At 38.0% G+C, this 22,752-nt stretch overlaps 3 protein-coding genes across 3 annotated transcripts in view; 1 reads left to right on the forward strand and 2 right to left on the reverse strand.

Moving 5' to 3' along the window:
- Positions 1-372: 372 nt before the first annotated feature.
- On the reverse strand, positions 373-14,129 carry LOC306862772 (transcription elongation factor SPT6-like). Its single transcript, XM_079405753.1, has 37 exons — positions 13,996-14,129; positions 13,196-13,306; positions 12,901-13,056; positions 11,631-11,704; positions 11,346-11,526; positions 11,173-11,254; positions 10,772-11,027; positions 10,519-10,620; positions 10,308-10,421; positions 10,137-10,226; positions 9,907-10,049; positions 9,679-9,827; positions 9,487-9,597; positions 9,102-9,231; positions 8,827-8,977; positions 8,286-8,440; positions 7,988-8,180; positions 7,738-7,877; positions 7,367-7,484; positions 7,184-7,260; positions 6,964-7,099; positions 6,740-6,877; positions 6,161-6,328; positions 5,853-5,980; positions 5,540-5,747; positions 5,255-5,402; positions 4,964-5,106; positions 4,734-4,874; positions 4,390-4,585; positions 4,069-4,307; positions 3,522-3,635; positions 3,270-3,394; positions 3,068-3,180; positions 2,908-2,982; positions 2,623-2,804; positions 2,324-2,520; positions 373-1,725 (listed from the first exon to the last, which is right to left on the reverse strand). Exons 2-37 carry the CDS (start codon positions 13,293-13,295, stop codon positions 1,536-1,538), a joined length of 5,163 nt encoding a protein of 1,720 aa, XP_079261879.1. The 5' UTR covers positions 13,296-13,306; positions 13,996-14,129; the 3' UTR covers positions 373-1,535.
- Positions 13,865-18,212, forward strand: LOC306862774 (stromal cell-derived factor 2-like). Its single transcript, XM_079405755.1, has 3 exons — positions 13,865-14,713; positions 15,964-16,160; positions 16,273-18,212. The coding sequence occupies exons 1-3, from the start codon at positions 14,539-14,541 to the stop codon at positions 16,567-16,569; spliced, it is 669 nt and encodes a 222-aa protein (XP_079261881.1). The 5' UTR covers positions 13,865-14,538; the 3' UTR covers positions 16,570-18,212.
- Positions 18,184-22,752, reverse strand: part of LOC306862773 (calcium-binding protein 8-like) — a gene marked incomplete at its 5' end in the record, with an annotated part of 33,511 nt that continues 28,942 nt past the window's right edge. Inside the window, one exon of the mRNA XM_079405754.1 lies at positions 18,184-21,505. Coding sequence (XP_079261880.1) covers positions 21,378-21,505 — 128 coding nt within the window. The 3' untranslated portion in view covers positions 18,184-21,377. The remainder of the gene's footprint in view (positions 21,506-22,752) is intronic.

The following is a 22,752-nucleotide window of genomic DNA, read 5'->3' on the forward strand; positions in this document are numbered from 1 at the left end:
GTTCCACAAAGAACCATTTAATCAAAGGTTCTTTAAAGAATCATCTCTTCCTTAACTTTTTATAATCTAAAGAACCTTCTTTCACCACAAAATCCTTTTGTGAAACACAGGTTCTTCAGATGTTAAAAGGTTATTCATGGAACCATTTAGACAAAAAAGGTTCTTCTATGGCATCGTGAAGCACCTTTATTTTTAAGTGTAATATTCCAACAAATGTGACAAGGAAAACTCTTTTAGTCACATCTTACACTCTCAGTCTGAAATTAATTATCTAAGGTCTGAAGCTTGAAGACAAACACTCCTCTTTACTAACTGAAATCAGTATAGATTTTAAGCAACAGATGTTTAAAACAAATAAAAACACCTGAATCAGAAGGGTTTAATTCGGTCAACTTTATCAAAGGAAAGAAATGAAATGGATGTCAGCTGTGAAATACACTGAACAGAATGCTTTAGACACTGAGCTCACTTCCCGTCCTGACCTAAAGGCATAGTTTGACCTAAAGGCAAGAACACATGATCAGGTCAGAAGCACTCCCCAGAACTTGGAAGATTCACTATACTGTTTGTGGAGAAACTATGTTTGCTGTGAAAATATTGTCACAGTATAAGGAGCCTGTTCATAAAGTTCACTTTGCCTAAATGTTATAATTTCCGTCTATAGCAATACATGGGATTGTACATGAAGGAAAGACACTGTTAAAAACAGCATGTGTGCAAAAACCTTGAGGAAGTCTGGCCCCGCAAAGATATATTCACAAACAGCCCCCAAACTGAAAAAGCAAAAAAACTGTTCAGAGATCTCAGTATCTTTTAGCACAATAGTTCAGTTTACTTGTAGAAGCACATTATGGAAAGTGATATCTGATTCTCAACTCAAAGATGACCTTAAAAACACCATTCTTAACTGTTTTGAATTTAAAATGCATATTCTGATCACTGTAATAATCACAAAAAACATGACATTTACAGGATCGCTTTCAAAGTCACATACTTCATTTTTAGCTGATAAATGAGTTGCTAAATATATTAACAAAGCTCCCCAGTGCTTAATTCTTTGCGTAACAGCTCAACAGAACACAGATTTTGAATCATTACAGTGCTCTGGTTCATACTGAAACAGGGTTTTATTTAAATGTTTAAGCCAGATACAAAAAGAAAAGCTCTCTGTGTGGGTCTGAACTAATGATCTTACGTTGACTGAATACCAGCTCCCATGAGCACAAATCATGCAACGTCTCATGCTTTAAGCCTTTCCTTTTAAATTTAGTTAAAAAACTGAAATGAAAAAGGGGGTACATTATGCACATACTTAAAAAAAAAAAGAAAACCCTTGTGGCAAACATTTATTGTAGGTCCATTTCCTAAATCTGCTTGTCGTCACCACATTTCAAGTGTTTGTCTTTGTATCAGTAGCTCTGAATGACTCAAAGAAATACTTCTAGCAGCGAAAGAGCAAAAGACGGAGGGTGAGAGATGGGATGTGCATGGATTGGGTTTTATATGAGATGTCTGAACACCCCACTTCTCTACTCCTATCGGTCCATCTCGTCCAAGAGGGGAGTGGCGTCTCCGGCGATGGACATGGGTGTGCTCTCGATCATGGGGCTGGGTGAAGGTCGGGGCGTCATGCGGGGCGTCTTTTGCTTTCGTCGCTCGGCTTCTTTCTCCTGCAGCCACTGTTCAGCCATCTTACCCCAATCCACGGCGGTGTGGGAACTTGGCCTGGAGGGAACACAGATGGAATTTTAGTACTTTGTTCTGTAATGGATTATGAACCAAGCACAGATGCTGCTATAGAAGTCATAACAGAAACCACACAAGAAAAACAAGACGAAAGAAAAAATGGTCATAAGGGTAAATTTTTTAAATTGAGATTTACACATATGGAAGCTGAATAAATAAAGCTTTCCATTGATTTATGATTTATTAGGATAGGACAATATTTGGCCGAGATACAACTATTTGAATAAATATTTGGAAAAAAATCTAAATCAAGATACTGAGAAAATCGCCTTTAAAGCTGTATAAATAAAGTCCTTAGCAATGCATATTACTAATCAAAAATCAAGTTGATATATTTACGGTAGGAAATTTATAACATCGATAAAAAAAAATTATAAAAAAAAATTGACCCATACAATGTATTTGTTGGCAATTTCTACAAATATACCCATGCTATTTATGACTGGTTTTGTGGTCCAGGGTCACAATTGTGAAGGATCTCATTCAAATTAAAATGTTTATAGCATTGAATTTTCACCCAGAAAATTCATCATGTGACATGGTTTTGCATTTTGAAGAAAGCAGTAGTAGCACTCACTTGGGCTGTGGCGTCCGCACTCTCGATGACGAGGGCGATGGTGTGGAGGACGAATGCTGATGGTGTCCGTGTGAGGATTGTGGGGTGCTGCTGGGATACTGGGGCGTGGTCATGGCCTGCTGCTGGCCAGGTGTGGTGTAAGAGTAGCTGGGCGTCATCATGGGTGTGGCCATCGGCTGCTGGGGCGTTGCGAACACCTTGAAAAAAATAGGAAAGGAAGGAATGTGAAATATTAGCGGGCCTGGTTTTGATTCAATGAGTTAAATAGTTGACTGAGTGCATAGGTGCAAGTTTCGTACATGGTAAGCACTGCTGCTGCCGCCACCTCCTGCACTGCTGCCGCCACTGTAACCATACTGACTGGAGGCCCACTGGGCCGGCGTCGTGTTGGGATTCTGGCCCTGGCCTGTAACTGCCGCTATGGCGTTGAACATCTGGGATGTCATGTTTCGTGGGAGAGCGTTGACGGCTCGAGTCAAGTCTGAGAACGAGAGGACAGATTTGGGTTTTAAAAATACATTACTTAAAAAAAACAAAAACAAATCCTGTTGTTTTCTGGGAGAACATCAGCATTTCTGACATACCGGCAATGTTGATGTTGGCAGGTGTGGCGTTCACTGATGCTGGTGTTCTCGTTCTGCTGCTGGTTGGTGTGACGCCTTTAGAGAGACAACAAAAACATTACATTACAAGGAAAAATAAGAATACTTGGCTAGAGCTGAAGTGAAGATGGAGAGTACTAACCTGGCACAGGTTCCTGGTAGTGGTCTTTGAACCAGCGGAAGAGACCATTGACTGTAGGGAACATCTGAGAGCGATACCTAAAGCCATCTGGAGTGATGGTTACATACTCTACCCTATAAAACAAACCACCAAAGGCAAACATTTACAAATGCATGCTATAAATGGGAGTTGTGCCCTGCTTTGGTAGGGTAATGAGTGTTACCTTGGCTTGCCTCTAGGCTGGTAACCCAGCAGAAATTTGCCTGGCAGGTCTCTACAAGCTGAAACGAAGTAGGGAATGAATGTCGGCTTCTCTTTTTTGGTCCTTACAAGAATCTCCTCCATTTTCTGTACAAAGGCAAGAAAGGATAAATGCACAATTGTACAATTTATAGTGGCCATTTTATCTCTAAAAAGTGTAGAAATCAAGATAAAGAGAAAAGGAAAAGTGTGGGTCCTAAAAATGTTAACACACCTTCTTATCACCTCCATTGCACTCCTGGAAGTATTTGTGGCCGAGCAGATCTCGTGCGAATGCAGCCATGGGCTGGACGTACCTGGCTGTGATTTCATCCAGATCCTCAAACTCCTGTAGACAACCACGACTACTGTTAGATTTCTAGTTAAAATGCTGTTCTTTTGAACTTTCTATTCAAAGAATCCTGAAAAACACATCATGGTCCATATTACGGAGAACAAATTTTCTCCAGAAATATTCCTTTAGATTGAGCAACAAATCCGTACATCCGAATGATTTCTAAGTAGTCATGTGACATTGAAAACTATAGTAAAGGATACTGAAAATTCAGCTTTCCATCACAGGAATAAATATATATATTTTTTTAAATATTAACAAAAATTATTTAAATAACTAACAACATTTCTCTATATTTCAATTTTAAATAATTACAGCCCTGGCAAACATAACAGGCTTATTTCAAAAGCATTAAATAAATAAAATCTTATCTCAGACCCCAAACTTATGAACAATAGTTTATGTGTGACATACAACAACAGCTCACCTCACTGTTGATCCAAAGAGTATGCCCAAGGCTGAACGCATTCTCTTTACCCTCCTCACGGATGTCCACATGCTGATAGATCCCATCAGCCACCTTCCACGTGACCGTCAGGTGGTTCTCCCCTTTACTGCTGGGTCGAATCACCACATCACCTTGGTCCATGGATTCCATCATCTTCTCCGCTTGTTTGAAGTTGATGTTATGGAAGGACGGGTGAGCGATCACTCGCTTAATATAAGCTAAAGACAGAAAACAAAAGTCATGTCAATTGAAAAAGATGATAAACTTAATGTTCTCAGAAAAGATTTGGTCAATACTGACTGGTTCTTTGCTGTTTCTTCTTTTGCTCCTCTTCCTGTTTCACATCATCTGTCTCAGTATCGAAATCATAGTAGGTATCTTTGGGAAGCTTCCATTCATTGTTCTTGTCACTAAGGTCAGATGTTCTGCAAGTGAGATCCACGTTGAACTTCTCAATGTCAATCTTCATGATGCGGCAGTGCACAGTCATGCCAACCTAACAGCAGAGCAGCAGACAAAAATCAGTCTGTAAACAGGACATTTACAAACTTCCATATCTTTTGTAAGGCTACATATTTGGGGTGTATATTGTTTATATATGAACGCCAGATAGAGTATAAAAAGGAAATATGAGATTTGCTCACCTTGACTCTCTCCTCTGGGTGCTTCACCACCTTGTCACTAAGAAACTTTGTCGGTATGAAGCCTGTGACAGCGTTATCTAACCGAGTTCTCACTCCGATGGCTTGACCAGGACAGGAGCCGCTGTCAAAGTGATTCCACACCTAAGAAAACCACAATGATAGGAGTAATTTTGCTTGTGTGCTTAAGATAAAATTTCATTTCTTGAAAAGGTAACAGAACCAATTCCCACCTCACTGAGCTCAGGGAAGTTGTCTTGCTGGCAAAATGGACACTGCCAGAGACCTGTCTCATCATTACGGATGGCCTGGTCGTAACTCTCACCTTGTGGCCGTCTGTGAGCAATGCCAGTCACCACACAGGTGATCAGTTTACCTATATGTGCACAAAGATTTAGGAAAATATTGCCAACAGCATCAAGAAGGGAGCACCACAAACATCACAGAATACTTTAAAATAGGTTTATATCTATAGATTACTCTGATCTTTTTAAAATATCTAGAAACATTCAGGTATTATTTACCAATATAGAAGGTCTCAGGAGTCTCCTTGGTGAGCATGTTAAAGACCTCCTCCGTGTTGGAAGGCCTGTACGGGGCTCTCAAATCTTTATATCTACAGCTAAGCTCCGCTCGGATATCATACAGCGTAATTCCCTTATTACCATAACCCTGAAGGAAGGAAACAATAAATAGCACAGTTACAGGAAAAACTGTTAAGTTAAGTGTCTTCATTTTCCACTTTGGGTAAATTCCACTGCTAACAAAATATATAAAAGTGAATTATACAACATTATGACAAAGCTGACCTGTCTCTCCAGCTCCTCAGCGAAGGCATCCAGATCCAGGTCCTTGAGCCTCTCTGGGTTCTCAAGAATCTCCTCTAGCGCTCCGGCTGGGTTGGCATCTTCTGCCGACTCATCATACTCTAGAGCATCCACTGCCATTTTACGAGCCCACTCATACGTTTCAGGGTGCACTCGAGAACCATCCAGGACCTCGATATAGGAGTCAGTGCTGCAGAATGAAGGAAGACATTATTTCATCACATCTTCTTGCTGTATGCAGCATAATTCAGAGTGAGCTGCTGGTCATTCACTAACATTATATTTAGCATCTTACCTGTCTCCAAGTGAGGCAGTGTCGATTTTGATGAAGCCAGCACAGTTAATGAAGACTTTGGGTCCCATATGGCACATGGTGACCAACTGGGTTCGGTTCTCTAACCTAGTGTTGTTCTGTTTAAGAATCTAAGGAACATTGGAAAGGTGCAGATGATGATTTCAACATCTTGTGATTTAGAGTTAGCTTAACATCATAGAAACTCTTACCCATTATCTAGACTAACACTGAGATTTTATTTAGATGAAAAAAAAAAAAAAAAAAAGATCATCAAATGTGAGAATAGAGATTTTTGGAGAAGGTCTCACCTTGAGCAGGTGTGAGCCTTTTCTAGATCCGAGACCACAGATGTACTGGACCAGGCTCTGGGTGTAAGGGTGAGCAATGGCCCGGTTCACATCCACACCAACCTCATTCACCCGGTTTATGAACTCACAGTAAAGAGCACCCAGCAGCTCCTCTTTCACTACATGCTCCTGAGGAACAGTTAAAAAGATAATACATGAGAGGTGACTCAGAAGTGACCTTCATCTCAAGCCTGTTTAAAAAAAGTTAAAATGAACAGTCCCTCAATTACAAGCCAAATACTAAAGATGTCAGTATTCTTACTGTTAACTAAAACTAAAAATTGGGTTCCGTAAATGAAATAAAGGCAAGTTACTGAAGTACTAAAATGGCTAAATTAAAACAAATAAAAAACAAAAAAGTTAAACAAATAAAAACATTCAAACATGAATAAATACTTAAAGGCAATAATACGTCATACTAAAATAACAATGACAGACATTGCAAGGCTGAATTTTACACAAATATATGGAGAAAAATCAAAAGGTATTTAAATGTAAATGGCAAAAAGAAGATCATGGGATGCAGTAATGTGCTTGTACCTGCAGGGGATGAAGTTTCAAACACAGGATGTCCTCATCACTGCTGCAGACTTGGGCAAACTCCACTAGGGGGTCCTGAATCTTGCGAGCCACAGACACAGCCTGACGAAGCAGAGGTGGATAGTCCCTGAAGTCCGCCTATGAAAGGAGCAGTATTGAAAGAAACATTAGAAAAGGCAGAGAGCCTTCCTTAGGGTCTATTGTTAGAATTTCATTGCACTGACCTCAGACTTCGTGCTGTTCATATAAAGCACAGCCAGCTCATTGTCCATCAGCTCCACTCCCACAGCAGGCAGAGAGGAGTCCTGCTCCAGCTCACTGATGGTGCGCTTGATGTCCTCCATCACCATATGAGCATCACTACACACATCCAAATAAAAGCATCAGCATGTGTGGGTTCAGTGAAAGTTTAAAACTAAGCATTTTTAAAAACAAACTACACACCGATTCTCCCCAGAAACAGCAACAACATGTGGCTTCTTATTAAGAAGGAATTTCTTGAGGTTTTCAATATCTTGAAGCTATGGAAACACAACAAACAAATGTTTTAAAAGCGCCAATATTGCTGTCAATTGGTATTAACAAACAACTAAATAGTAAATGATTCGTGGGCTTCTGTTTCTTCACCTTTTTCTCTCTTTCGTCCTCTCTCCATGCATTTCTCCTCTTCAGGAAATAAGGAAGCCTGAGGAAGTCCACAACCTCTCCTTCACCATTAATGAGGGAGCAGAACACTGGTGTATCTCTATAAAAACACAAGCAAACACCATCATATACCATTCAAAAGTATGATAAGCTGATAATTATAATGATGTTATGGCCAACAATATATAATGTTATACATTTTATTATACAGGAGAAATTAAATTGAGATTCACTTTAAGTCAGCATTAAATGACCTAAATTTAACTTAAATTATCCAAAAACATTAGTTTTTATTGTGCACCTCTATTCAAAATCATGTGGAATATATTCGCTCACTCAAAACAAAAATGTACCTGCCGGAAGCAAATGCCACCCCAAGAACACGGATACCCTTTCCTTGCGACTCATCCATGAGGTCATCGTCCTCCTCTACCTGCTGATCAGGCCGATAAGGAGCCACCTTCAACCAGTTATACAGCTTCTTGCAGCAAGACTACCAAAAACACAAGAAACACATTTCAACTTATTATAGACCACAATTTGGTACTAAAAGTGCTTTGTTAGCTTTCAAAGATAATATAATACATGCAATTAATGTGGCACCTTAATAATATTGTCCTTGGCTTCAGCAACAAGTTTGTTTTTCAGTTCCTTGGCCATCTGGGGATACAGGAACTGCTGCAAGGAACGTTCAATAGCAAGCGTTCTCTGCTTGTTCCATTCCTGCACCTGGTGACTGAACTCATCCCTGTAGTAGAACTGCTTAATCTCATCAAAATAGGTCTGATCTCCGTACCTGTAGAGATGGCAAACAGAACTGCTCTGTATCTCTTGTATACAATCTTTAACAAGTCAATACAGGTCTCGATCTCAAGCTAATATTTTCAGGACACAACTATACCCTTTGACTCCCACAAGGTCAATGCAGATGTCTATGGCAAGCAGGCCTTCCTCCTCAGCAAGGCACATCTTCAAGAACTGATCTCCATTGAGCTCTTTCACAGGCTTGTTCTTCAGGTACTTGAAGGAATAGGCATAGTGCGCTTCATCCACATCCTAGGAAACATGACAGATATTAGCTGATGTGGAATTACTGATGAGTGAGCAAACAATGCAGCCATTGACACATCAGCTCATCTGGGTTTGAATAGGAGGACAAGTTTACTATGGTAATACTGTAGCACAGCAAAAACTAACTATGCCTACAACACAAAATCAACTGAACATTCTAGCTAAAGTTCTAACACAACGGAGCTCTGCTGGGGTGGGAAGGTTGCTTTTTTGCTAATACCCTTTCCTTGATGAACATGATTAAGTGAAAGTAGAAGATAAACAAAAACACAAACACAACAGTTAATAAAATAATTGTATAATACGTAATGGTCACTTTCTACATACTAGAAGGCATCTCTGTAACTCCTAAATTAACACTAAGTACCAACCTTCTTGCCCTTCTTAGTTGGCTTGATGTTAATCTTGGCCCTCTCCTGGAAGGTCTGTCTGAGCACGTGCCTAACCAGAGGTTCACGGGCAATCTGCATGGCCACCATGTAGCGAGCACCTTCCAGGACAGCCTCCGGGGTGTTAAATTGGCTATGAAAAAATTTGAGTATTGAGTAAAAAACTGCTATGTTTTTCCAATAAACAGTGGGTAAAAGACATACATACAGAAGTTATTTTAATAAGTAACAATTTTAAGTTTGCAATGATGCATTACCTGCAAACATAGTCCTTGGCCAGCTCCAAAGGCTCTGCAGGAAACTGCTCGGTTTCGTGCCTCTGATAACTGTCTCGCAAGTTTTCTCCAAACTGCTCTGGGGTCAGACCAAACTTCTTGGCAAGACCATCTAAAAAAGTGTGACCATATGCCATCATTTTCCAAGAAAAGTGAATGTATGAATTCATCACTTTCATGGAGTTACACTGTAGTTCTGTATAACATCAGTTACATTGTTAAAAATATCGGACACAAAATATGTTAGTATAAATTCAATCAATGTATTGCTGTTAGTTTGTATTCTAAAATAATAGGTTTGGCACATTTGACTCAGCATAAATAATAGAAAAAAATACAGTCTTATTTTTGTGCAAGATGTACTAACCAAGGCCTGCGCTCTGACAAATGCTGTACATATCTCTACGGGAAGCTTGTTTTAGATCTGGACCCTTTTGCTCCTCTTCTTCCTCTTCCTCCTCCACTTCTGCCTCTTCCCCTAGCAGAACAAAAACAGTTTTAGTCTAATGCATCGTTGACCATTATTTGAACAAATTATGCAAAGGAAACACAGCTGTACCATCTTCCTCTGACACTTCTTTGATCTTTTTCAGTTTCTTTTTGTTGACCTTGGCTGCATTCTGCATCTTAGGAATGTCTCGGCCATAGTAGAGCAGGAAGTGGTTATAGACGTCTCCCAGCTCATCAAGAGACTGGACGTCTTTCAGTCTGTCAATGCAAAAAGACGGTGTGATTACTGTGGACAAAGCATAAAATGTTAGAACGGTTTTTAGGTTTGTACTTATACCTCTCCATATCAGCAGTGTCTAGAGGACGAGTCGAGTCGGCCAATGGCTTGTCAGGGTCAGCGGAGATCTGCTCAAACTGATAAGACTGCATCCTCTGGAAAAGACGTGTCAGGTTCTGCTTCCTGGTCTTCAGCTGAGTCCACTGAGGAGAGACATAAATCATTTCTACATTTTTAAAGAAAAAGCAGCAACCGCACTGCATTCAGAGAACATTTTGATTAGCCCTTACCTTCTCATCCCACTGCCACACCTTCCACAGATCATTAATGTTCAGCTCTGGTTCCACATACTCCTTCCTGTAGAATGCAATGAAGGGAACCTGTATGATGGAAGAGAGGAGTTAAAACCAGATGATCTATCAGTCAAGTTTATTACAACTTGTTTTTCCCCATGACTATACCTCAAAGTGTTGGTTCCTCATGAAGTTCAGAGCTTCTTTGATTTTAGCAATAGTACTGGGGCCCTTTCTGCTGAAATTAGTGGTCGTGCCACGATCTAGGTAGTCTGTGCTCTCCTGCAAAGCAAATAAAAACAAAATAAGCATCAAAGTTAGCTTCGTGCCATGACAATATGCTAACAAAAGTCATGTTATATAAATACTCCATTCACACCTGCATAGAGATTGTCGGTGTGGAGAAGGCATTTCTGTAAATCCATTCAGCTTCTTCCTCCAGTTCATCATCCTCAGCAGGCTTTACAGGGATGGTCCTCAACTGCAAATGACAAGAGCTTATGAAATATCCTCATTTCCACCCATGAAAGGAAACATTCTGGTACAGGGCATGCAAAAGTTTCTGGTATACTTCACATTGGACAGCATACTGCAAATGAAAGATGTACATGCATGCCAACACTGCTACATACCTGGAATCTTTCTGGCATGTCTGTAGAGCGGATCTCATTGTCTTGATCGGTCATGTGGCTGCTCTCCAGCTCACTGGGCTCATAGATCTCAAATATGCTACGGCGGCCAACTCTTCTCTTGGTCTGCTTCTTTGGCCGATCCCATGACTCATCATCCTGATCCTCCTCTTCCTCTTCCGCATGATCATATGTCTCAGTGTCGAACTCAGCAAAGTCAAAATCACCGCCGAATATCTCTTGAGCTTCTTGCAAGGCACTAAAAGGTTATAAAAGGAGCAACATTAGAGATAAAGTCATGAGTTGAAGGCTATTTCAGTCAGGGATTTAGTCCTTCTTCATACCACACAGAGAAGTCTATATTTACATAAGTAAATCACTGTTTTACTGTTTACATCACTTACGCATCAGTGTAGCCAGAGAATTTCTTGCCCTTCTTTTTAGTGATGGGCTGCCCATCATCATCCACAATGAAATCATCAATATCTGCAAATATTGAGAAAATTAAATCAAAATTCCACAGAATTCTAGAATATGAATTAAAATCCATGATGAATAGGGTAAACGTCTTTCCTACCAGATTCCTCATCATCTTCCTCCTCTTCGTCATCTCTTGGGTGAAGTGTGTCCACAGCCTCTCGGTCCTCCACCTCTCCATCTCCATCCCCATCCCCAGTAAAGATCTCATCAGCGATCATGTCTTTCTCATCATCTTCCCCCTCATCATCCATGGTTTTCACACGCGAGTATTTCTTTTTCTGAACATATTTTTTCACGAGTTCAAAACTGCGCTTAACTATTATTACAGTTAATGTAATACAAATTGAGCAATTTAGCACAGGCTGGAAGTTTAGTGACTCACCCTTCTCTTCACTTTTACTCCTAAATTCTCTTCGATGAGGTCCAGATCATCCTCGTCAAGATAGTCATCATGCCCTGACGGATACAAACACACATTGTTTACTGAGAACAAACGTTAAGCAATACAAAAACCAGTACTTCATTTTGCCTGTTGTCAACAATTACGTTTTTTTTTCTTTTTCTCAATCTAAGGAACCGTAATTGTTCATAGTAAACAAATAGATCATTAAGGCCAAAGCCTTAATCCTAAAATATGAATTCTCTATCCATAATATTACAGTGAAAAAATAATCTTGTCTGAATCAGAAGAGAAATATGCACAGATTAAGCACTGCTTACACACAAAAACGGTTCCAAACACATATTTCAATATATTTACTTCAGTGGAAAAAGCATTATTACGAATTATGGACTCATATTTTGGCAAGAAGTAATGGTTTAAAGTTAAATTGTGGATTTTTGTCTTATAAACACAGCTTTTCACTTCATAAAACGTTAATTAGTGGACTGGAGTCATGTGGATTATTGTCATATTTTCCTCAGCTGTTTGAACGCTCATTTTGACATAATTTATTGGTGAGCATGTTTAGCAATGTAAATTTCTCCAAATCTGCTCCAATGAAGAAACAATCTGGCTGGCCTCATTTTTAGGAGACCTATTGCTTTAAAGTAAAAAAGTAAAGTCGTGACGTATTGTCAAGCATGGTGACCCATACTCGAAATTGGTGCTCTGCGTTTAACCCATCCAAGTGCACACACACAGCAGTGAGTAGTGAACAAATGCACACACACACACACACACACACACACACACACACCCGGAGCAGTGGGCAGCCATGCTGCAGCGCCCGGGGAGCAGTTGGGGGTTCGGTGCCTTGCTCAAGGGCACCTCAGTCGTGGTATTGAGGGTGGAGAGAGCGCTGGACATTCACTCCCCCCACCTACAATTCCTGCCGGCCGGGGACTCGAACCCGCAACCTTTCGATTACGAGTCCGACTCTCTAACCATTAGGCCACGACTTCCCCCAACACGTTTTTCGACGCGGATGGGATTCGAACCCACGCGTGCAGAGCACAATGGATTAGCAGTCCATCGCCTTAACCACTCGGCCACCTCGTCGTATTTAATTTGTTATCTCCAGCAAAATAACAACGTTTTAAAAATGTGATTTCCCCTAGTCCTATTAAGAATAATATAAAGCACTAGTAAATTGAAAACACCAGAATGTGGAAGGATTTACTAATATGGCCTTAAATTCAGAGTAACCTACTTCGTTTTCTGCGGCGATGACGGACCTCTTCACCAGAGTCACTATCCTCTGCTGCACTCTGTGGTTCTTCCTCTTCCACATCGCCATCATCAATGAGTCCTCTCAGGTTTCCATGCTCATCCTGATCTTCAGTATTCTCTTCTTCCTCTTCTTCTTCTGGAGACATCAACCATCAACAACACAAGCAATGACGTAATGTGCCAATACCAACAGAACTCGGATAAAACTGTTTATATTCAGCGCGTTCATATCCATGCCTTCTGCAGGATGTGAATTTAAGTAGATAACACCTTACCATCCTCTTCCATAAATCTCTGCTGCTTTTTGGGCTTCAGGTCTTTCTCCTCGAACTCCTCCTCTGACTCCTCAGCCTCGCTTTCGATGAAATCAGACATGTTTGCAAGGCCTGTGTGAAAATTCAAACATTTTTATTACAGGGATCTGTCATAAATACAGTATTGCTGTGACAAATGTACTACGACATTCAAAGGGTCTGGAGTAATTCAATGAAATAAAGAGTGCAATTTTGCATTGACAGTGGAAATATTACAATTTCCTTGTCGTAACCAGTAAAATTCAGTTTAATAATAATAACAAAAACAGGTCATGCATCTCTCGAAATAAACAAAAGACTGACAAAAATCAGCTTCACTGGTGGCTTAACTCGATTCAAAACAACACTTGGTTTGTCTAATTTGATTTATATGTTAAGATGTTTACATGTCAAAATATACCACCAGAGTACTAACTGCGTAAATCCAGGCCTTTTTAGATACCAAAACACACATGAAGATGAACTTGAGATCCATGCGCCTAGCTAGATTTAGCTTAGCCAAGGAATTTGGGACGCGAAAATACTAAGTCTATAACTATTAAGAAATACTCAGAAAGCTAGCGATGAATCGAACGTAAACAGGTAAAAATTGTTTTGTTTTTTAAATAATTACGTAACGACTCTATCCGCGGCACTGTAAGAAATCAAGGCCCTCATGCTAACAGCTAGCCTGAGCGCTAAGAAAAACAACCCCAGGCATTACATGACTCTTTTAAAAACACTTAGCTGAAATTAGACATCAAACACGAAAGCGCACTTACTCTTCCTTGCGAGGAAGCTCGATTAAAGACTCGGAAATAAGCGCTTAAATGAAGAACGAAGCGTCACTTTTGAAGAAGCTTGATAGTAACAACAAAAAATGGCTGAGGGTTACAGTCGGGATTCTGGCTCCGGTATACATATAACTTCCGGTCAGGATGAAGTCATTTGCTGATTTTTAATAAATAACGCATTATTAAATGTTAAAATTAACTAAGATTCGTACATAAGTTCGAATAATTTGTAATTGTTAGCTCAGGTTAGCTAATGTAGTTAACTTTATTGTAAAGTGTTACCGATACATATCGTTCAGGGACGAATTATAGTTACCTTTCCTCGTGTAAAATAAGTGATAACTAACATTAAACCATTTTAAATAGATTTTACTAAAAAAAAAAAAAAAAAAAACGTAAAATATTGTTTTTAGCTGGCACTATAGGTTCTCCGGTCCTGAAGACGGCGCTCTATATTTAGTGCTTCACGCGTTCCGTGTGACGTTACGGAGGGTTTTAATAGATTAGTTTTTCTATTGGACTCAGTAAGCCATGGATAGTTTGGGGTTCTTACGGCTGCAGTTGCCTATAACAGTGTTATTGTCATGTATGTTTACATTCTCCTCCGGCAGTGAAATGAATTTTGTTACGTGCGGGTCTGTGGTGAAGCTGCTCAATGTGGAACACAACGTTAGATTACACTCTCATGATGTCCGCTATGGATCTGGTGAGTGACTGTCATTCATATAGTCTGCTCGTCTCATCTGCATGGCAGTGATATAAAGGTTTAATGTGTTATAAAATATGTGACCCTGGACCACGAAACCAGTCTGTAGCATTAGCCAACAATACATTGTATGGGTCAAAATGATTGATTTTTCTTTAATGCCAAAAATCGTTAGGCTATTAAGTAAATATCATGTTCCTTGAAGATATTTTGTAAATTTCCTACCGTAAATATATCAAAACGTAATTGTTGATGAGTAATATGCATTGCTAAGAACTTCATTTGGACAACTTTAAAGGCGTTTTTCTCAATATTTAGAATTTTAATTTTTTTTTGCACCCCCAGATTTCAAATATAGTAGTCAACATTTGAAGTGGATCAAAACCTTGCATCAAAGTTGTCCTAAAACCAAAAGGCACTCTTGTCTTAGGACAACTTTGACAAACCATACATCAATGGAAAGCTTATTTATTCATCTTTCAGATGATAATAAATAGACTTTTATGACTGGTTTTGTGGTCCAGGGTCACACACATTTAACAACAGTTTTAAAAAAGCCATGAAATAAACATATGACTACTTTGTAAATATTCTGAAGAGCTTAAAAGAATACACTGTTTGGGGTCAATAAGATTTTTTATATTTTTGAAAGAAGGATGCATTTATTTGATAAAAAAAATACAGTAAAAGCAGTAATATTGTGTAGTAGTATTACAATTTGAAATCACTGTTTTCTATTTTGACACTTTTTCAAATGTAATTCAGTTTCAGCATCACAAGATCCTTCAGAAAACATGCTGATTTGCTGCTCTAGAAACATTTAATAATTTTGAAAACAGTTGTGCAGCTTAATATTTTGTGGAAACTGTCATTTTTTTCAAGGAATCTTGAATAGAAAATTTGAAATAACTGTTTATTTGAACATTTGTAACATTATTAATGTCTTTATTGATACTTTTGATCAATTTAATGCACCTTTGCTGAATAAAAGTATTGATTTTATTCCTAATAATAAAAAAAAAAGAAACCGCAATTTGTTTAGGAATTTTGAATAGAATGTTTGAAATAACAGCGTTTATTTGAAATATGAATATTTGTAACTATTTGCAATTATTAAAATATTTGTAATTATTAATGTCTTTATTGTTACTTTTGAGCAATTTAATGCATCCTTGCTGAATAAAAGTATTGATTTTCTTTTTTAATAATAAAGAAAGAAGCAGCAGCATACAGTCTCTCTATAATTCCAGGTAGTGGTCAGCAGTCGGTGACCGGTGTGACCGTGGTGGAGGACAGTAACAGTTACTGGAGTGTGCGGGGCACCAGTGATGCTGCATGTCATCGAGGGACTCCGGTACAGTGTGGACAGAACATCCGACTGACCCATGTGAACACAGGCCGCAATCTACACAGCCACTATTTCACTTCTCCTCTTTCTTCAAATCAGGTTTTAATACGTCATTCTTTTTTAAAAACACACTGTAATGTAGAGGTATTGTATATAGATTATGATGTTGTAAGAGTTTGTGGAATTTTACTCAAAGACTCTCCCCATTTAGGAGGTCAGTGCCTATGGTGAGAACGGCGAGGGTGACCATCTAGACGAGTGGACCGTTCTGTGTGCAGGCTCTGTTTGGCAGCGGGATGAATCTGTTCGGTTCCGCCACACGGCCACTGAGGCTCTGCTGTCTGTGACGGGTGAACAGTACGGCAGACCCATCCACGGCCAGAGAGAAGTGCACGGCATGATGGTCAGCAGCTCGCACAGCTACTGGAAAACAATGGAGGGCGTCTTCATGAAACCCAGTGAGACTGGATCCAGGGATTTCAGCAGTCCGTTACACACTGAGTTTTAGAGAGACGCTTCATACAAGCTGAATCTGCTGGACTCTTTACAGTTCTAATGTTTTTTCTTTACCCACTGGCCCAGAAGAGAAGCCTTGAGCTGTTATGAAAAAGAGTTTTATAATCAAATTGTGCCTCTTGCTTATTTTTTAAACACTTTTATATTGCACAGCATAATCTACTGTTCAAAAGTTTGGGGGTCAATAAGGATTATTAAGGTTTTGACTACAAATATTAAACATCACAACTGGGTTACTTAAAATTCAGTTTTGCCATCACAGGATTAAATTATTGTAAAACATATTAAAATAGGAAACATAATAATATTTTACAATATTGATGCATTTACTGCAATTTGATAAATTAATGTAGCCTTGGTGAGCATAAGAGCATTCCTTCAAAACCTTAAAGAAATCTTATTTACTTGAACTTTTGAAAGGTAGTGTATTATAAAACAAACAGAAGTTTAAATTTAAAAATTGAAAGAGAATTCTTTGTTTAACATTTAGATTTTTGGAATGGAGAAAGAAGCCACTTTTAGCTTTTCAACATTCTCGCAGATTTCATAATTATAAGGCAAAAGTTCATTCACAGTTTAACTAAGTTTTAATTTGCAGCACAATGTACTCACCTTTAAGAGTATTTAATGGCCATTAAAATAGAAATATCATGGCCATCTTACAAGTAATATTAAATTAAAATGAACAACAACAAATCCTTAATCAAATTGGCCCACAACTGTTCTCAAAAAAAAAAACCTGGGATATGATTTAAAACCAGAAATATGAATTAATTGCATACTGAACAAGCTGTAATTCACTTGAACTGCTTGATGCTGACCTCAGAGTGAAAACACTGCAGCATCAATGCTAATTTATGTTGCAGCAGTAATAATATTAATCTCATTGAGAGACTTGCAGTTATGTGGTGCTATGTAATGATGTTCTAGGCTATTTTTTTAAAGTAAGGTGTGAGTTACTTATAACAAAGGTACTTCTATACAGCCATTATTATCATACTTGCGCACCTGAATATTACACTAGTAAGACTCTGGTAAAGCATGTGTGTTTTTTCTAAGAAAATCATCTATTTTTGTCTCTAAATGTATAACTGTAATTACATTAAGTGCCTTTGAAATATTTACACATGTACTATGATTACATATACTGTTGATGCTGTAAAATTTGAAATGACCTGTAAACTTTTTTTTATGTTTACATGGTTGGGTTCACAGGTGTCTACCATTTGACTTGGTAATACAGTACATCCACAGTACCAACTGATAAGCATTAGTACAGATTTTGAAGAATTAAAACAGCCTTTAGAATTTATTACCTCAGACAGGCGGTTTGTGTAAACATGTTATTTTGTAGATGCTTTAAATTAAAGAGATCAAGACTTGTTTATTCATTAACAGTGCCAGGGCTTTTTATTAGAAAAACAATAATTAAGTAATTTATTTGTCATTTGTACAGCTGGGTTCACCTGATAATATGTAAACAGAATTTTAGTCTTATTTGTAGAAAATCCCCCTACTGCCCCAGGCAACAATAATAACAAAAATTATTATATGAATTATCATCATTATATCAATAATTGGATGCAAAGACATTCATTGTCATGTTCAATAAATAACTTTCTTTTATTTCTTCATATTCTTTGTGTAATGATACATTTTTGTTTAGAAACCATATTGCTTTAATCTGTCAATCCACATCCTGCATGCAAATAATATATACTGTTTTGCATATCAATAACCCTTCTTTTGATATACTCCATAAAAATACATATATATAAAATTTTATTTGGCATGCTTCAAATTCAGATGAAGTTAGGATCTGGATTGAGAGTAAATTAAATAAAAAATTCCATCAACCTTAAAAAAACAAAAATATTATTAATCAACAAAATATAAAATACAGTAGCAAATAAAACCGTTACCAATTTATATATCCAAAATGCCCATAAACTAGAGGGTAATTTTAGTAGAATGTAGAATCTAACAAGCAGGGGGATACATAGAATAATGATTAAATGATGCAAGATATTTCTAAACTTTAGTCCACTAGTGTTTGTGATAAATGAAGGGAACAGTGAACTAATTGTCTTATATTAGGCTATTAAATAAAATAACAAGGTGCAACACTTTAAATTGATATATATGGAATTTACACTGAATTCCACTCCCGTTTCCAACTTCTTTTTTTTTGGTAAAGGTTACTTTGTATCTTTCTTTAAGTAACATTTCTTCTTTATTAGCGTAACTTCACAATGCTAAAAGTAAGTTTCCTTCATTACCTACAATTTACCTACAATCACATCTTCAGAATAGGCCACTAGATGGGGCCTTTGATTTTGGAAATCTTCTCATTCCAAAACACAGACTGACAGAATAATATGCACCAGTCCTCAATCAAGCCGTTCTGTGACATTCTGGAAAACTGACAGGAACTTTGTCCAGTAAACGCTTCCCAATAATCCGCTTTTCCTTTGCAGTGTATTTTGGCACAGATTGCTGGTACTGTTTCATATAATATTTGCTCACATTAAGGAAACAATGAGAGTTTAGACATTTCGACGGATGCTCTCAGCAAATGCCTGCTAGTGGTACAGACCTGGGAAAAGCACTGCATCAGTGTTCTGAACATGCACACATGACACAGTCGAACAGACAATCCAAAGACGACTTTTGTGTGGCACTATATGCATAAATACACATGCAATATACAGGGGATTGTGACAAACTGCTGTAAGTATACACAGTAATAAGGAACACAGGGAATAGGACTGATGTGCACACACATAAATATATAGACAAACAGGTAGACAAATACTTATATTACACACAGACTGTAACTGTAAAAGAAAAAGTGCTATTGTAGAGAACGACCAGTTTACTTCTGGTTGTTTCAGAGCAATTTGTGTTGCATTCACTGACTCTCTGAGCCTGAGAGTGAATACAAACTCAAAATGGACCAAAAAGTCCAACTATGTAGCATAGACACTTCCGCAGAAGTTCAGTGTCATATATTTTAACCAGACAATATACGCAGACATTTAGAAGACCTTGATACTATATTTAAAATCAAAGAGAGTATTATACTCTCTTTTTTCTTCTGTAGATACACAAAACTAGAGATTGGGTAATGGCATGAATGCAACAGACTTCTAATTTTCATAAAAAAATGATCCTGTTTACCCATAATGCACAAGGTGTACTGCAAAATGGAGATGTGTGGAATTTAATTAATCCTACTTGCTTTGCAGAATATGGAAAGCCACAATGTATTTGTAACTCAAATTATAAAGCAATGAATGGTCTGCTTCTGCTCACACTGGGGAACAGTTTGGGGTCAAGATTTGTAATTGTTATTGAAAAAAGCCTCTTCTGCTCACCAAGGCTGCATTTATTTGATCCAAAATACAGTAAAATCAATGATATTGTGAAGTATTATTACCATTTTAAATCACTGTTTTATAATGTAATTTATTCCTGAATTTTCAGCAGCCATTACTCCAGTCTTCAGTGTCTGTTTGTTCTCTCAATTTATTTTCCTTGCTCCCTCATTTTAGTTAAAGAGTGGCCACGTGACCTTATTAATTTATTCTCGTTTTTTTAAATAATGGCCACATTGTATTAATTGATTCCCTCATCTGATTATTTTAATGATGTCCGTACTAGGGTCTTGAATGTGTCAGTTGAGTTGCTGTCTATGCAGGGTCAGAAAGCTCTTGGATTTAATCAAATATACCTTCATTTGTGTTACAAAGATGAATGAAGGTCTTACAGGTTTGAAACGACATGAGTAATTAATGACAGAATTTTAATATTTGGTGAACTATCCCTTTAATGCACCATTGCTGAAAAAATTCTTACTGTCCCCAAACTGTTAATGGTACTTCTTACTATTTTTTTAAAGCATGTGGAAAAAGTACACAGTATGCAATGATAAATGTTTTAGACAGTAATATTTTATGTTGGTGTCATTTAATTTGATCACATTGCATGTTCAGTTCAGCAGCTGCTATTTAATTTTAACATTTTGTGTGTTTTTTCCCTCCTGAACCATATTTGTTCTTAAATCATTAAAAAAAAAAAAAAAAGTTAAAAATATAGTTATTTTCCTTTTTTTCAACCCAATAAAATGCAAACTCACAGTCCAATCAAAGGAGGAGAAAAAAAAGATGCATTGTGGGATACAGTACTCCATGCAGATTATATCCTGCATATTGTGATCATTTGTGATTTTCTTTGCATACTGCGTGTACACAGTAAGCTGCATACTGTAAAAGTAATATTATGGTAGTATGCTATTCCAACCCACAGTCTGTTCAACAATATCTTCAATAAATTCCATAAATAAGCTTCAACACCGCAATGCTGCGAACAAAACATACAGTGCATTTGAGATGAACATGCACTCGCTCTTGATGCCAGACATCCTGCAACGGTGGCTGCCAATCACTCCTCATCGTTCCCATCTGACATGACTTGGAGTGAGATCAAGTACAAAGTTGTCACCTTTCAAAGGTAGGAATGAGAAAAACATGCAGCGCGGAGGGACACGGGATGTTATTGCATTAAATGTTATCCAGTGAGGAGCCCTTGCATGTTCCTGTCAAGCTCATCCCTCACTGCCGCTTATAAGTCTGTCACAATCACAATCGCCAAAATAAATATAAAACACAAAACTCTTTCTTGGGATTCACATCCTCTCTTCGGTGGGCCCCCCATGCTCTTCCAACTAAAAGAAAGTGGAGTTTTTGATGCATGTTTCTTAAGAGAGGTCAGATCAAGCAGGGTTCACAGTGGGCGGGGCTACTCCATGCCATTCCGCAACATCTGATTGGCTGCAATGAGCATGACGCTGATGATGAAGGCCATTGCAAAAGCGCAGATGAGGCTCTTGCGGACACACGTCTGACGATTCTTCTTTTTCGAATGCACTGATGGAGTAGAACAGAGCATCAATGAGAAGAGATGACAGCACACAATGAGCATAAGCCATCCAAACAATGATCCAGCAGTGCTGCTGATCACTGTGCATAATGAGGCTTTGAATATAAACAATAATGAAACAAAACGTGTGGCTCTGCTGAGCTGCTTCACTGGACTCGACACACACACACACACACGCACACGCAGACAGAAATAAATATTGAATATGTGAAACTGTTTAAGGGCACAGTGTAGGGCAATAAAGCATATGTTTTAAAACAATGTGACAGACTAATTGGATTTTGAAGCATGAAATTGTTACATTTTATTCACCTTTTTCTCAGGCCAGCAGAATCAATTCCATTCAATTTGTGTTGTTATTCTGTGCTGCATATTGAGATTAAACATTGAACCGCTGAAACATAATTGCATAGCTTTTATGATAATTTCCCTGTTTCTGAATTCCATTCATTCCCTTTACTTTTGTTGGCTGATGAAAACATCTGGTTCAATAAAGCAGGTGAAATTCAAAAGTAACCAATGCAGGGAGTAAAGAAAATATTACACTAGTTGCTTTCCTTTATCAGATGCTTTTCATTCCAAAACATTTATAATGCAAAGAGAGCACAGAACTCTCATCTCATTAAATGCCCAGTTTCTGGGCAAACACATCAGGCTATAGAGCCTAATAGTCGGGCTCCAGATGTAAAAATCCATAAAGAAATGGATTATTAATGATAACATATAAACCTTTCAAGACCTACTATGAGCACTGTGATTGTTAAGCGATTATATATGCTTTTGCAGAAGCCAAAAGTCAATGTGATTTTAGCTAAAAAAGCAAGCTTTTCATTGGATGCACCAATCAGAGAAGTTGCAGTTATAAGGCATTGCGAACATTACACTGTAACCGATTTTTGTAATTTGAGCAGTATTTTACTGTAATATGTACAGTAAGATACTGTAAAACGTATATACAGTATTTTACTGTAAACTGCAAAGGATTGTGGGAAAATATATGTATTTTCCAGTAAACTACTGTAAATTTACAGTAGTGAACTTGCCCGCGAAAAACTGACCAATGGCAAGGGAGATTTCTTTTATTTATTGTTTGGTGGAAGCAGCTGTAAAAGGACAAAAGAGAAATGTTGCACTTTTAACCGGACAAAAAGGTTAGTGTATTATTTCTGTTTTATGCAAAACTGAGATATTTTAAGACGTTTTAACTTGTTAACAGCAAACAAACAGTATTCAC

Source organism: Barbus barbus (assembly GCF_936440315.1).
Source record: "Barbus barbus genome assembly, chromosome: 43".
NCBI classification, from domain to species: Eukaryota; Metazoa; Chordata; class Actinopteri; order Cypriniformes; family Cyprinidae; genus Barbus; species Barbus barbus.

Excerpts from the sequence above, each read along its gene's own strand:
- LOC306862772 (XM_079405753.1), bottom strand. The coding sequence starts at position 13,295 with ATGTCTGATTTCATCGAAAGCGAGGCTGAGGAGTCAGAGGAGGAGTTC. Across the intron at positions 8,978-9,101 it reads GCCAAGGACTATGTTTGCAG|CCAATTTAACACCCCGGAGG; the intron begins GTAATGCATCAT and ends ATTTTTTCATAG. Across the intron at positions 3,636-4,068 it reads CTCTTTGGATCAACAGTGAG|GAGTTTGAGGATCTGGATGA; the intron begins GTGAGCTGTTGT and ends GGTTGTCTACAG.
- LOC306862774 (XM_079405755.1), top strand. The coding sequence starts at position 14,539 with ATGGATAGTTTGGGGTTCTTACGGCTGCAGTTGCCTATAACAGTGTTA. Across the intron at positions 14,714-15,963 it reads TGATGTCCGCTATGGATCTG|GTAGTGGTCAGCAGTCGGTG; the intron begins GTGAGTGACTGT and ends CTATAATTCCAG. Across the intron at positions 16,161-16,272 it reads CTCCTCTTTCTTCAAATCAG|GAGGTCAGTGCCTATGGTGA; the intron begins GTTTTAATACGT and ends CTCCCCATTTAG.